The following is a 16,648-nucleotide window of genomic DNA, read 5'->3' as shown; positions in this document are numbered from 1 at the left end:
ATGACTAGCGGTTTGGTTTTAGCAACCTGGTTACAGAGCAAGAAGTAAGCCAAAATCTACAAAGTTTAAAGAAAACTGGAATATAGCAGAATATCTATTAAAACATACTAGTCTGTCTGTCTGGTGCCACCACTACCATGTGACCCAAAGTGGGAGGGAGAGCCATATACAAAGGTGCCACTAGTTCCATGTATTGGATCCAGCCCACATCTTGCCTATGCCTCTCAAGCACCTATAGTGCAGTGGCTATCCTGTATGGATATGCCCACTTGTCTTTCTTGGTGAACCTACAGCTCACTTATCTGTTTTATGTCTACAGCTAATTATAATTACTGTTCAACAAATTTTCCTGAATTCTTTGTAAATGCATTAAAATGAGGTTATCTACATTATTATCACCGTAACGAAGCGGAATATTACCATATCGCTAAATCATTAGCTCTAGTTTTTTAAAATAGGAAATGTTTAGAAATTCAGGGTTAGAATTTGAAATTTACAAAAACCTTCCACACATTTATTGGGAACTTTTATGACAAACCATCATTACATGGGCCAAAGTCCATAATAATTAACTACATTTATTGCAATTTCAGGATGTGCTCTTTCTCCTGACTGCCTTTTGGTGTAGGTCTGGAGCATTCCTCTTGATTGTCGCGACTGAATGATCGCAGCTTCAAGTCTCCTAAAGGGACTATTGAAGCCAGTAAAAAAAAAAAAACAAATTTAAGTCACCCCCATTTTGCCCCATTGAAATTTGGTATCTCTGTGTTCAGAAATGTCCGCTCTATCAAAATATAAAGTAAATTGATCCGTTCGGAAAACTGTGTATCAAGAAAAAAAAATCAAAACATCAGAATTATGTTGCTTTGGCTGCCACAACGTTGCAATAAAACATCGTATCTACTCAAAATGATATCCATAAAAACGTCAGCTCGGGGAGCAAAAAAATAGCCCTCACTCATGATCCCGAAATAATGAGATGCTATGGGTCTCGGGAAATGGTGACATCATCAAATGTTTTTTCTTACAAATTTAGTAATTTTTTTTCATAACTTAAAAAAGAACCTAGACATGTTTGGTATCTAGGTACGTGTACTAACCTGCAGGATCATAATGGCAGATCAATTTTAGCATTTAGTGAACCTGGTAAATAATAAAACCCAAATAAACTATCGTGGAATTGCCCCTTTTTTTTTTTTTTTTTGCAATATCACCGCACTTTGACTTTTTCCTCCCCATTTTCCAGTACACTATATGGTAAAATAAATAGTGTCATTCAAAAGTCCCGCAAAAACAAACAAACCCTCGTACGGCTATATTGATGGAAAAATGAAAAATGTTATGACTCTGGGAAGAGAGCGGAGGAAAAAAATGAAAGCGCAAAAACAGAAAATCGCAAGGTGATGAAAGGGTTAAAACAATTCCATGCTTCCTTCACTGCGGCCTGACTGTCATTGAACTGAATGTCCTTGTAGACTGCGACTCTTGCGTGAATTGTGCAGCCTGTTCAATGAATACATCGGCCTGCAAACAGCTGTACATTTTTTTTAAAGCAGCTGTGCAAGACAACATACACCATGCAACATGCAACATACTGTACATACATACAGAACATTCAACATTCATAACATACATACATACAGTACATACATACAATACATATATATATATATATATATATATATATATATATATATATAGACATACAGTACATTAAACATAGAGTACATACTCACCATCACCTTGCCACCTTGATCCCCGAAGCCATTGTGACCTGTAACATATAAAATAATAAGCAAACAATAAACTCCCTGATCCGCAGATATTCATTTAAAACGAGTGTTCTACGACGATCTCCCATGGAGAGCAGCCACATCAGCTGATGTGACCACTCTCCAGGGGCTCCAGAAATTCAATGATGGAAGGTATCCTTCCACAATGTATTCCTCCGCCCCTGTGAGAAAATAGTCCCTAGTCTCACTTGTGGCACTGCTGTGTGGGAAAATTCCCACACAGCTTTGCTATAAAGTGAGACTCTGAACTAAGGTAACCTCAGTGATACACTGCAGGAGCCATTGTCTCCTGTCAGTGTGTCACTGGAGGGCCTATAGAGCAGTAACATCACCCTATGTCACTGTTCTATAGGGGAGATCGTCTTGGGACATTCGTTATTAATTGGACTACGGCGGAAAGTAAGTATACGGTTGGTTCATTTTTTTTTTTTTTCTTTTTTTTTTTTGCAGGCGCTCAAGTATGGTGAAATTAAGAATAATAAAATACTTTTTTCTGGCTGTGTCTTTATTTTTTTTTTTACACTTTCACTACAATAGGATTAGTAATGGAAAGGCGTCTTATTGATGCCTCTCCATTATTAACTGGGCTTAATGTCACCTTATATTAGCAAGGTGACACTAACCCCTTTTTACTCCATATCCCACCGCTACAGGTGAGTGGGAAGAAGTGCCGGAATTGGCGCATCTTACAGATGTGCGATTTCTGGGGCAGGGGGGGGGGGGTGTGGAGGCAATATCCTTGGCCCCTCTCTAGGCTATGAATATCAGCTGTCTGCGTAGCCTTTCTGGCTATAAAATATAGGGGGACCCCTCTCTAGGCTATGAATATCAGCTGTCTGCGTAGCCTTTCTGGCTATAAAATATAGGGGGACCCCGAGTAATTTTTTTTTGGGGTCCCCCTATTTTTCTAACCAGTAAAGGCTACGCAGACAGCAGCGGGCTGATATTCATAGCCTGGGAAGCTCCATGGGTATTAACCCCTTCCCAGGCTGCAAACATTAGTCCCCCAGGCGCTGGCTTTCCCTCCCTGGCACAGAAAATTGTGCGGGAGCTCACGCCATTTCTTTTTTTCAATTTTTTTTTTAAATTAAACATATTGCGTTTAAGGCCGGCGTCAATACCCGGCACTGCCGCGGGCACTCGGGACCGGAGCGTTCAGCTGCATAGAAATACATGCAGCTGCACGCTCTGCTCCCGAATGCCGATGGCAGTGCCGGGTATTGAAGCGAGAGACTTGTGTGAGTTTCTCGCGAGTATGACCCTGGCCTAACGCAGATTTTGTGTGTCTTTATTTAAGACCGGGATCACACACACATCACTGCACTGGAGCGTGCAGCTGCATAGAAATACTTGCAGCTGCACGCTTCGCACCCGAGTGCCGGCGGCAGTGCCGAGTATTAAGATGCTTGGTGATCCATCTATCATATCTATCTATTGTATCAATCTATCTATCGTATCTATCCATTATCTATATATCTGTTATCTATCTATTATCTATCATCTATCTATCAATATATCTATCAATATATCTATATATAGATATATTTATAGATAGATATATCGATACATAATAGATTGGTATATCGATTGATGGATACCATAGATAAATGATAGATCATAGATCACTTCTCCCCTTGTCAGTCGGTGTTCCTCAAGGCTCTGTTCTAGGACCCCTACTCTTCTCCATCTACACTTTTGGCCTGGGACAGCTCATAGAATCCCACGGTTTGCAGTACCATCTCTACGCTGATGACACGCAGATCTACCTCTCCGGACCTGACCTCTCCTCCTTGCTTACCAAAATCCCGCACTGTCTGTCTGCCATTTCAGCCTTCTTTTCTGCTCGCTTTCTACAACTGAACATGGACAAAACAGAATTCATCATCTTTCCCCCATCTCACTCTACCCCTCCACCAGACCTATCCATCAATGTCAATGGCTGCTCACTATCCCCAGTCCCACATGCCCGGTGCCTCGGGGTGATCCTCGACTCTGCCCTCTCTTTCAAGCCACATATCCAAGCCCTTGCCTCCTCCTGTCGTCTCAAACTCAAAAATATTTCCCGGATCCGTGCTTTCCTTGATCGCAACACTGCAAAAACGCTAGTGCATGCCCTTATCATCTCCCGCCTCGACTACTGCAACCTCCTACTCTCTGGACTCCCCTCTAGCACTCTGGCACCACTCCAATCCATCCTACACTCTGCTACCCGACTAATCCACCTGTCCCCCCGCTATTCCCCAGCCTCTCCCCTGTGTCAAGCCCTTCACTGGCTTCCTATCGCCCAGAGACTCCAGTTCAAAACCCTCACACTGACATACAAAGCCATCCACAACCTGTCTCCTCCATACATCTGTGACATGGTCTCTCGGTACCTACCTACACGCAACCTCCGATCCTCCGAAGACCTCCTTCTCTACTCCCCTCTCATCTCTTCTTCCCATAACCGCATCCAAGACTTCTCCCGTGCTTCCCCCATACTCTGGAACTCTCTACCCCAACACATCAGACTTGCGCCTACCATAGAAACCTTCAAAAAGAACCTGAAGACTCATCTCTTCCGACAAGCCTACAGCCTGCAATGATCCTCAACCTACTGAACAGCCGCACAGCCAGCTCTTCCCTCTCCTAGTGTATCCTCACCCACCCCCTGCAGACTGTGAGCCCTCGCGGGCAGGGTCCTCCCTCCTTATGTACTCGTGTGCCTTGTTATCTGCTCATGTTTAATGTATTTGTCTATATTTGCCCCGTATTCACATGTAAAGCGCCGTGGAATAAATGGCGCTATAAAAATGTATAATAATAATAATAATAATCCTAGATATGATAGATAGATACGATAGATAGATAGATAGATAGATAGATAGATATGATACATATCTATCTATAGTATCTGTCTATCTATTGTATCCATCTAACGTATCTATCTATCTAGCTGTGTGTGTATATTCTTCAATGGAGTATGTAAATGAGGTTGGACAAGAAATGACATCACAATTCTTTTTTTTTTTTATATCTTTATTGAGATTACAAAAAACACACACAAATCCACATAAAAAAGCATGAAAAACGCATGAAAAACATGTCAAAAACGTGTAAAAAAAAGCTCATGAAAAACGCAGGTGACCTCAGGTGCAGATTTTTCTTGTGTCAAATCCTGATGCAATCCTGAACGTGGAAACATACCCTCAGGATAGCCAGTGAGGGAGGAGTGGGAGTACAGCAGAGGTGACTGTGCTATGAGATGATACCTGAAAGGCCTGAAAGATTTGTAATGTGACTGCTTCTCCCCTTACACTGACTGCCATGGCCTTATCTGAAAAGTGTAAGTAATCTATGCTGTACTTCCAACACTTTTTAATCATGCAGGAGGTTAGTCCAGGAGATCCATGCTGTCTATACACACACACACACACACACACACACACACACACACACACACACACACACACACACACACACACACACACACACACACACACACATATATATATATTAGTCTCACACATTGAGAAACTTGCTCCAAGCTATTGTGGAGGCTTGTTCTTCTTTCCCCCCTCAATGTTGTCTGCTTGTGATTGTGCAACATCATACAGGGGAAAGAAGTACACGCCTCCAGTAAAAACTATCTGATAACACCCACTTGGACTTACCGAAAATTAGCTCATTACATACCAAGTACTTTGCTAATATCTCTGTTACGGAAAGGCGAAATTGGTCAGAAATGGCGGACGCAACGTACAAAAAAAAAAAGTTACATTGAACTTTTTTTTGTGACGACGGTCCGCCAAAACACAGCGCATCCAGTGCACGACGGACGCGACGTGTGGCCATCCTTAGCGATCCGTCGGCAATACAAATCTATGGGCAAAAAACGCATCCTAGAAGCACATTTGCGTTTGTAACTAAAATAGCCACCTTGTGCAGCACAAATGCTGCATTCTGACAAGGTGGCTCTTTTAGTTATGCTCCCTGCACACGCTGAAATAACCGCTTATAAAATGTGCCCCCTCATACCCTGAAATAGTCCCTGGGGCGGGACATTCCTTTCTAATCAGACGCCGCACAGCCGTCACTCCGGGCCTGTGCACGCCGGGCGCCGCCTCCTCTTGCTTCATTAGCGTCCCCGATGCCTGCGCTGTAAGTATTTTTCCCGGCATGCGCAGTTGCGCTGCCCTTTGTACTTACAGCGCAGGCGCCAGGGACGCTAAAGAAGCAAGAGGAGGCGGCGCCCGGCGTGCACAGGCCCGGAGTAACGGCTGTGCTGCGTCTGATTAGGGGAAAGACCTGCCCCGGGACGATTTCACAGGGAGAATAACTAAAAGAGCCACCTTGTCAGAGTGCAGCATTAGTGCTGGAACAAGTTGGCTCTTTTAGTTACAAAAGCCTGAGGGGGGTGATAGGTTCCCTTTAAGCCCACTTTCCATGAAGTGTTCACAAAGTAAGAAATCCAGCAGTCCAGTTATTATTGGATCACATATCCAGAAATAGTAAAAACCCTTCCTTTTGGAAATTATTTGTTTTCCTGCTTTACTTTGATGCACTGTGCTCCCATTGTCACGCTTAATATACATCCCCTCACAGACCATGAACATAATGTGTTTGTTCTGTAGGGAGTCTTGTGAAATATATTACACCGTACGAATGTGCCTTTTTCTGCTTTTGGATGTTTTATAGCTGGTTAAGTGAATGGTAAATATCAGATTATTTCTCTGTAGATCTCTAGTCTTGTTGAACTCCAAATCTCTTACTGCCAGTAATAAAAACCATAGAGCCAATTTATAACATTTTGTATGACCTTATGCAGGAGTTATGGAGTTAATGAGGACCTCAGGTCACCCATTGATACATCACTGACCTTCCAGTCTTTGCATGCAGGCACATAGCTTCAATGTTCAAGTACCAGACTTCTGACATCACTGCTCATTGATGGGTGCCACGATGCCAGTGATGTGGCATATGGCCGTCCTCCTTCCCAGCATCTCGATACAGAATGGAGAGGCGACTGTGCAGATTAGCTGCTCTCTAGCTAAGAAAATAGCAGATTGGGCTGCCTGTTACTGTAGTTCCTAATGACTTGAGTCTGTCCATTCTTTATCTGGTTGGTTGCGACATGCTCTTCACCTCTGTGGGCCCAGATATTACATGTTGTTTTTTTTTTGCTTATTCCATCAATATGCGTTAGTTTAGATGAAAAGGTTAGAAAGTTAGATTTTCTGTGCTTGAAAATTCCAGAAATGTTATTGATTTTATCTAATGTAATAGTAAAGTGTTTGTGTTGCCTACTGTATATGGCATATATTTCTGAATAGTTTGTATTCATTGCCCGAAATGGCCGGTCACGGGGCACTCTGTGTAAGTACCATGGCATGCACTCATAATATAAATGGCAATGTGAGGTGTTCTGTAAAGCTTCGCTTTGAACTTGTTCATTTTTTATTCTTTCAGAATTCGCCCGCAGCTTGCCAAGGAAAAAATTGAGGGCTGTCATATTTGCACTTCTGTGACACCTGGCGAACCCCAAGTCTTCCTAGGAAAAGATAAGGCATTCACTTTCGACTATGTCTTTGACATTGACTCCAGACAAGATGACATCTACATGGAGTGCACAGAGAAACTTATCGAAGGCTGCTTTGAAGGATACAATGCCACAGTCTTTGCTTATGGCCAAGTAAGAATTCCAGCATTGGTGTTAAAAGTGTAAATTTGTGAGGTCTTCGCTTGGCCCACATGCCTCCCATTAGTGTCAGCACAGCCACCCTTACTTTCACTTGGTATGTACTCACTATCTGATAAGCACCCTTCCCTGGCAGGAGGCTGCATACAATCACTATTGTTGGATGCTTGATGTACAGCTTGTCCCTCTTTTTCTTAGAGGGTCGTCCCACTAAAAGTATTATTCAAAATTCAACACAGCATGTCAAAAGAAGTGCATGTGCAATATTCTTCTGTCATAGCAATGCATTTTCATGTGGAATAGTGACCTTGCTGTTTCTCCTGTGGCTTAACGTAGGTCCACCCTTAAGGTACCTTCACATTTAGCGACGCTGCAGCGATCTAGACAACGATCCCGATCGCTGCAGCGCCGCTGTTTGGTCGCTGGAGAGCTGTCACACAGACAGCTCTGCAGCGACCAATGATCCCGAAGTCCCCTGGTAACCAGGGTAAACATCGGGTTACTAAGCGCAGGGCCGCGCTTAGTAACCCAATGTTTACCCTGGTTACCAGTGTAAACGTAAAAACAAACAAACACTACATACTTACATTCCGGTGTCTGTCCCCCGGCGCTGTGCTTCTCTGCACTGTGTGAGCGCCGGCTAGCCGGAAACAGAGCGGTGACGTCACCGCTGTGCTTTAAGGCTGGCCGGCGCTGACAGTGCAGAGAAGCACAGCGCCTGGGGACAGACACCGGAATGTAAGTATGTAGTGTTTTTTTTTTTTTTAAGTTTACGCTGGTAACCAGGGTAAACATCGGGTTACAAAGCGCGGCACTGCGCTTAGTAACCCGATGTTTACCCTGGTTACCAGTGTCTGTGGAAGATCCAGCGACGAAATAAAGTGCTGGCCTTCTAGCTCCGACCAGCGATCTCCCAGCAGGATCCAGATCGCTGCTGCGTGTCAAACACAACGATATCGATAGCCAGGACGCTGCAACGTCACGGATCGCTAGCGATATCGTTGTGAAGTTGTTTAGTGTGAAGGTACCTTTAGTGATGAACGCACATGCTCATATCACAATGACACAACTTGAGCAGGAAAGCTACTGACATTGAGGAGACTAATACTGTATGGTAATGAGAGGAGACATGAAGCATGTGTAGTAGTTGTAACAAGTAGGAATTAGGTAGATAGGTAGGTAGATAAGAAGAGATAATAAGTAAGAAGTAGATAATGGGAAAATATGAAATATGAAGTGTGTAGGATCATAGCTGGCCAGATGGTTGGATGGGCTGGATGATGGATATTGGGTAGATAGGTAAGGATGTACACCAGCTTTTAGTGGGATTTTTGGGGTTGGATGCGAGGGAAGAGTGGCAGAAGACAGGAGATAAAGAGTTAGTAGAGGCTGGGAGATTCGCCTGCTTTTTGGTCACAGAGAGAAGAGACCCGAGCTGCAGATGAGTGAATACAGGCTAAGGCCGGTTTCACACATCAGTATCTCCAGTATGTGTAGTGACAGTTTTCTCACGTACCGGAGACACTGACACACTTAGACCCATTCAAATGAATGGGTCTATGCACATGTCAGCGTGTTATGACGGACCGTGTGTCCGTGTGCAAAACAAGCAGACATGTCCGTTTTTACCCGGACACACGGCCCACCAAACGTCCTGCACACGGAGAACAGTGTACACTGTCCTCCGTGCGCTCGGACGGCCGCTGGGGAAGCCGCGCTACTGTAAACCGCTGTTCCCCTGCGTGTGATGCTGAATGGGAAGCAGCGCTACTGTAAGCCGCTGTTCCCCTGCGTGTGATGCTGAATGGGAAGCAGCGCTACTGTAATGCGGCTTTCATCCATTGTCCTCTGCTCTGCCGGCGAGCAGCAGGGGACAGGTATGGGCTGCTATTCTCAGGCTGGTAAGGGGCAATGGATATGGGCCCCCCAGCCTAAAAACAGCAGCCTGCAGCTGCCCAGAAAAGGTGCATCTATTTGATGCGCCAATTCTGGAGCTTTGCCCATTTTTTCCCACTTGCCCTGTAGTGGTGGCAAGTGGGGGTAATGAGGGGTTAATGTCGCCTTCCTATTGTAAGGTGACATTAAACCGTCTTAGTAATGGAGAGGTGTCAATAAGACACCTATCCATTACTAATCCTATAGTTGTTAAAGAGTTAATCAAACACCACACAGTAAGAAAAGAGTATTTTAATGAAATAAAACAATATACACATTTTTCCATCTTTATTAGTCTGCTTTTCCAAGTGAAGCCCTTGATCTCCTGGAAAAAATGTCAAAATAATAAACCAACAATATACCATACATGTCCGGCATACATGTCCGGCGTACAGTCAGTCCCACGCATTAATCCATATCTAGGGGAATTTACAGTTTACAACTGGGAGTGGTGCTAATGTTACCTCTCCTGGCTGTAAACTACTGGTGACAGCTAGCATTTTCCCATGCTGAAGAGTTCATTTTAGTTCAGGCCGGCAGTGAGCGGAGCTTCCATGACGTCACCGCTAGTCTCTGAAGCTCCGCTCCCAGCATCTTTCATTCACCATTAGTTTACAGCCGGGTAAACTGTAAATTCCCTTAGATATGGATTACGGCGTGGGACTGACTGTACGCTGGACAGGTATGTTATATTGTTGGTTTATTATTTTGACATTTTTTCCAGGAGATCAAGGGCTTCACTTGGAATGGCAGACTAATATGGACAAACTGTGTATATTGTTTTATTTCATTAAAATACTTTTTTTCTTACTGTGTGGTGTTTGATTAACCCTTTAACTACTATAAGATTAGTAATGGAGAGGTGTCTTATTGACACTTCTCAATTACTAAGCCAGGAAAATGTCACCTTACAATAGGAAGGTTACATTAACACCTCATTACCCCACTTGCCACCCCTACAGGGCAAGTGGGAAGAACCTGGCAAAGCTCCAGAATTGGTGCACCTAATAGATGTGCCTTTTCTGGACAGCTGCAGGCTGCTTTTTTTAGGCTGTGGGGGCCCATATCCATGGTCCTTGCCAGCCTAAGAATAACAGCCCGCACCTGTGAGTTTTGCCGGGTTGGTTTTGAAATATAGGGGGGGGGGGGGGGACCTCATGTCATGGTTTTTTTAACCCCTTTCTAACCTCGGACGGGATAGTACGTCCGAGGTCAGATCCCCTGCTTTGATGCAGGGCTCCACGGTGAGCCCGCATCAAAGCCGGGACATGTCAGCTGTTTTGAACAGCTGACATGTGCCCATAATAGGCGCAGGCAGAATCGCGATCTGCCCGCACCTATTAACTAGTTAAATGCCGCTGTCAAACGCAGACAGCGGCATTTAACTACCGCTTCCGGCCGGGCGGCCGGAAATGACGTCATCGCCGACCCCCGTCACATGATCGGGGGTCGGCGATGCGTCAGGATGGTAACCATAGAGGTCCTAGAGACCTCTATGGTTACTGATCACCGGTGGCTGTGAGCGCCACCCTGTGGTTGGCGCTCACAGCACACCTGCAATTCTGCTACATAGCAGCGATCTGATGATCGCTGCTATGTAGCAGAGCCGATCGTGCTATACCTGCTTCTAGCCTCCCATGGAGGCTATTGAAGCATGGCAAAAGTAAAAAAAAAAAAAAAAATTAAAAAAAAATGTGAAAAAAATAAAAAAAATATAAAAGTTTAAATCACCCCCCTTTCGCCCCAATCAAAATAAATCAATAAAAAAAAAAATCAAATCTACACATATTTAGTATCGCCGCGCTCAGAATCGCCTGATCTATCAATTAAAAAAAAGCATTAACCTGATCGCTAAACGGCGTGGCGAGAAAAAAAATTAGAAATGCCAGAATTACGTTTTTTAGGTTGCCGCGACATTGCATTAAAATGCAATAACGGGCGATCAAAAGAACGTATCTGCACCAAAATGCTATCATTAAAAACGTCATCCCGGCACGCAAAAAATAAGCCCTCAACCGACCCCAGATCACGAAAAATGGAGACGCTACGAGTATTGGAAAATGGTGCAATTTTTTTTTTTTCTTAGCAAAGTTTGGAATTTTTTTCACCACCTAGATAAAAAATAACCTAGTCATGTTAGGTGTCTATGAACTCGTACTGACCTGGAGAATCATAATGGCAGGTCAGTTTTAGCATTTAGTGAACCTAGCAAAAAAGCCAAACAAAAAACAAGTGTGGGATTGCACTTTTTTTTTGCAATTTCACCGCACTTGGAATTTTTTTCCCGTTTTCTAGTACACGACATGCTAAAACCAATGATGTCGTTCAAAAGTACAACTCGTCCCGCAAAAAATAAGCCCTCACCTGGCCAAATTGACGGAAAAATAAAAAAGTTATGGCTCTGGGAAGGAGGGGAGTGAAAAACGAACACGGAAAAATGAAAAATCCCAAGGTCATGAAGGGGTTAATTTATTCTCCCCTGCTCGCCGGCCGAGCAGGGGAGAATGGATGACAGCCGGCTTCAGCACCACATGCAGGGGAACAGCGCTTACTGTAGCGCTGCTTTCTAATGGTCGTCCGTGTGGTCCTGATGCGGCACACGGTTTCCATACGGATGTTTCACACGGACACGGATGTTATTATTATTATTTATTGTTATAGCGCCATTTATTCCATGGCGCTTTACATGTAAGGAGGGGTATACATAATAAAAACAAGTACAATAATCTTAAACAATACAAGTCATAACTGGTACAGGAGGAGAGAGGACCCTGCCCGCGAAGGCTCACAATGTACAAGGGATGGGTGAGAATACAGTAGGCGAGGGTAGAGCTGGTCATGCAGCAGTTTGCTCAATTGGTGTTACTGCAGGTTATAGGCTTGTCGGAAGAGGTGGGTCTTCAGGCTCTTTTTGAAGGTTTCAATGGTAGGTGAGAGTCTGATATGTTGTGGTAGAGAGTTCCAGAGTAGGGGTGATGCGCGAGAGAAATCTTTATGCGATTGTGGGAAGAGGGGAATAGAGAAGGAGATCTTGTGAGTATCGGAGGTTGCATGCAGGAAAGTACCGGGAGACGAGGTCACAGATGTATGGAGGAGACAGGTTGTGGATGGCTTTGTATGTCATGGTTAGGGTTTTGTACTGGAGTCTCTGGGTAATGGGGAGCCAGTGAAGGGATTGACAGAGGGGAGAAGCTGGGGAATAGCGGGGGGACAGGTGGATTAGTCGGGCAGCAGAGTTTAGAATAGATTGGAGGGGTGCAAGAGTGTTCGAGAGGAGGTCACAGAGCAGGAGGTTGCATTAGTCAAGGCGAGAGATGATGAGGGCATGGACTAGGGTTTTTGCAGATTCTTGGTTGAGGAATGAACGGATTTGTGAAAGATTTTTGAGTTGAAGTCGGCAGGAAGTGGAAAGGGCTTGGATATGTGGTTTGAAGGAGAGATCAGTGTCAAGAATTACCCCGAGGCAGCGAGCTTGTGGGACTGGGGAGAGTGGGCAGCCATTTACTGTAATGGATAGGTTCGTTGGGGGGGCCATGTGAGATGGGGGAAAGATGATGAATTCTGTTTTGTCCATGTTAAGTTTCAGAAATCTAGCGGAGAAGAAGGATGAAATAGTGGTCAGACATTGAGGGATTCTGGTTAGTAGGGAGGTGATATCTGGTCCAGAGATGTAGATCAAGGGATGAGAGGGTCTGTAATAATAGGGAATGGTCCACTGTGTCAAAGGCAGCCGACAGGTCCAGGAGGAGGAGGACAGAGTAGTGTCGCTTGGTCTTGGCGGTTAATAGGTCATTGGTGACCTTAGTAAGGGCAGTTTCAGTGGAGTGGTGTGACCGGAAGCCAGATTGTAAGCGGTCGAAGAGTGAGCAAGAAGAGAGATGGGAGGACAGTTCAAGGTAGACGTGTTGTTCCAGTAGCTTGGAGGCATAGGGGAGAAGTGATATAGGGCGATAGCTAGATACAGAGGATGGGTCAAGAGAGGGCTTTTTGAGGATCTCCGGTACCGCAAATATCAGGACGTGTGAAACCGGACTAAAGGGTAAAATTACAATGGAGAGTGATGTTTTTTCCCCCTTATTGATATGGTTAAATAATGGTGTGGATTACTTCTGAGCTTATTTATTTATTTATTTGGGGTAACCTTGTTAATAAAAACGACTGCTAAATGAAGCAAAAAGGTATAGCTTGGAGAACCAAGGTCTGCTGCTACCATCTTGGTCCCAGAAACGTTTGTGACCTTGAAACATGTATGCGTATATAATAGATGATATGTCATTGGCGGAAAGTGCCAGACCTGCAAGTTGCTAAGCCGACCAATGAAGACTGTTCCTTTTTGAAATGTCCTTGTAAGATTTCATTTCAGCTATGTATTAACTGTACAAATATATACTATGTGTATATGTTGCCACGTGATTGGATTTACTTCTGAAGGTCCTGATTAGTGTGCATTTATTATTTAGACAGGAGCTGGTAAGACGTATACAATGGGAACTGGGTTTGACGTAAATATAACTGAGGAAGAGCATGGTATCATTCCCCGAGCCGTAAAACATCTGTTCCGAAGAATTGATGAGAGGAAACGAGCTGCACTGGAACAGGGTCTCCCAGCACCGGATTTTAAAGTGAATGCTCAGTTCTTGGAGGTTTGTTTCATTCATCTCTTGGCACTTAACAATGTGATTACATGTAACGGAGTTCCCTGAGGAATAGCAATAATGGTCCGGGCTACTGCCTCTTGTCGCTTTTCCATCTCCACTAAATAGAAAAATGGCAGTAAAAGAACACTGCGACTAAAGCTTGATAGCTGCAGGCATGCAAGTATGCATTAAGTTATCTTGTATCTTTCTGTTAATACATGTCTTGTTTACTTCTGTGTTCAGCTTTACAATGAAGAGGTGCTTGATTTGTTTGACACCACAAGGGACATTGATGCCAAGAACAAAAAGTCTAACATAAAGATTCATGAAGACTCAACTGGAGGAATTTATACAGTTGGAGTGACGACGCGTAACGTGGCCTCGGAAGCAGAGGTTTGTGTGTCTCCATGTGTCACTGGCTGCTTTGTGTTGTGCTAACAGACTCTGTTTCCATCCACAATGAAAAGAAAGATACAAGACTGAGATGCTGCAGATTTCTGGACAAATGTTTTGTGGCAAAATTATCATTACATTGTGCTCATTTCCCTGCAGTTTATTTTGTGTAAATGCTATTGATTTGCCAAAGATTTCACCCTCTGTTATTATTTAAAAGGATTGTTTATGGTTGATAAAGACTTTAAGGCCACATTCACACATTGAGTATTTGGTGAGTTTTTTTTACCTCGGTATATGTAAGCCAAAACCAGGAGTGGGTGATAAATCCAGAAGTGGTGCATATGTTTCTGTTATATTTTTCCTCTGGCTGTCTCAGTCCTGGTTTTGGCTTACACTTACTGAGGTAAAAACTCACCAAATACTGACCGTGTGAATGTGGCCTAAGGTTAAGTTCCCACAATGAGTTTTTGGAACAGTTTTGATGTTGCAGATTTTTGCTGCTCCAATACCGCAGTGCCCTATAATTAACGCATATTTATGCAGCGTAAACTGACCTGTGAGTGTTTTCATGCAACATGTCCATTTCACTTGCGGGTACACTGAGTCTCACGTGCAGAATTTCCCCATACTTGCACTAGATGCGAAAAATATGCAGGTAAAAACTGCAATAAAAACTCATATAGTCTGTACATGACTATGTCAATAAAGTTTTGTCAAAGCCAAATTGCAGAAAGTAAGGGTACATGCTTACGATCCGTAACTTTTGCGGGTTGGACGCTGTCTATTTATTCAGTATCCATCCTGTAGCGGCCAGATGTTACAGCATAGTGGATGGGATTTCAAGAAACCGCATGCGTGCACAGACGCCTGTGGATCAACCGCGGAGACGGATATGGGAGGCGTCTCCAGACCGCAGCATGTCTGTTTATCTTGCAGAGACGCAGTTCACTGTAAGAGAAATGTCACCACTAGGGTACCGTCACACAGTGCCATTTCGATCGCTACGACGGTACGATTCGTGACGTTCCAGTGATATCGTTACGATATCGCTGTGTCTGACACGCAGCAGCGATCAGGGATCCTGCTGAGAATCGTACGTCGTAGCAGATCGTATGGAACTTTCTTTCGTCGCTGGATCTCCCGCTGTCATCGCTGGATCGGTGTGTGTGACACCGATCTAGCGATGCAATCTAGCGATGCGTTCGCTTGTAACCAGGGTAAACATCGGGTTCCTAAGCGCAGGGCCGCGCTTAGGAACCCGATGTTTACCCTGGTTACCAGCGTAAATGTAAAAAACAAACAAACAGTACATATTTACATTCCGGTGTCCGTCAGGTCCCTTGCCGTCTGCTTCCCGCACTGACTGACTGCCGGCCGTAAAGTGAAAGCACAGCACAGCGGTGACGTCACCGCTGTGCTGTGCTTTCACTTTACGGCCGGCAGTCACTGAGTGCGGGAAGCAGACGGCAAGGGACAGATACCGGAATGTAAGTATGTGCTGTTTGTTTTTTTTTTACGCTGGTAACCAGGGTAAACATCGGGTTACTAAGCGCGGTCCTGCGCTTAGTAACCCGATGTTTACCCTGGTTACCCGGGGACCTCGGCATCGTTGGTCGCTGGAGAGCTGTCTGTGTGACAGCTCCCCAGCGACCACACTACGATTTACCTACGATCACGGCCAGGTCATATCGCTGGTCGTGATCGTAGGTAAATCGTTTAGTGTGACGGTACCCTTAGACTGTATTGGATGCGGTAAATCTGCACGGTTCAGTAATCACATGCAGATTTACCTGCACTCAATATAAGGCAGTGAACATACGCTGCGTCCAAAGAGCTGCTAGTTCTGGATCGTGGGCACCCGGACAAATAGGTGCAGAAAACATAAACTCCCCAAATACTCATTGTGGGAACGTGGCCTTTTTCAGGAATGCTTTAGGCTATCTCTACTGTTGTAATTCCTCTCTGGTAAAGTAACTTGAACTGATCTGCAATACTGTGCAGTTTAGTGGAGAAAAAAGAGGCTCCTTTTTTAATCTAGACCTTTTCTAACCCTAAGGGTTTGGAATATTACTTTAACATAGCCACTAACATTTTTGCTAGTAGGTGCATGTGTCCTTGTAGGAGTGTGACTTCACAGGACAGCTCATGTATGTGTGCTTGCTGCTGTATTGGTACTCCCAGCCTGCACTATAAATCAGAGGCCAGTGATT

At 44.4% G+C, this 16,648-nt stretch overlaps 1 protein-coding gene across 10 annotated transcripts in view; it reads left to right on the top strand.

Annotated features, from left to right (window-relative positions):
• The window catches only part of KIF21A (kinesin family member 21A), a 237,285-nt gene that overhangs the window by 76,147 nt on the left and 144,490 nt on the right, over positions 1 to 16,648 (top strand). For all 10 annotated transcript variants that reach the window (XM_069765004.1, XM_069765002.1, XM_069765000.1 and 7 more), the window contains exons 2-4: positions 7,242 to 7,464; positions 13,866 to 14,048; positions 14,286 to 14,435. In XM_069765004.1, coding sequence (XP_069621105.1) covers positions 7,242 to 7,464; positions 13,866 to 14,048; positions 14,286 to 14,435 — 556 coding nt within the window. The remainder of the gene's footprint in view (positions 1 to 7,241; positions 7,465 to 13,865; positions 14,049 to 14,285; positions 14,436 to 16,648) is intronic.

The sequence above is a fragment of the Ranitomeya imitator genome, chromosome 4, assembly GCF_032444005.1.
Source record: "Ranitomeya imitator isolate aRanImi1 chromosome 4, aRanImi1.pri, whole genome shotgun sequence".
Lineage (NCBI taxonomy): Eukaryota > Metazoa > Chordata > Amphibia > Anura > Dendrobatidae > Ranitomeya > Ranitomeya imitator.
The sequence above is the reverse complement of the archived record's forward strand: the minus strand, read 5'-3'. Positions and strand labels throughout refer to the sequence as shown.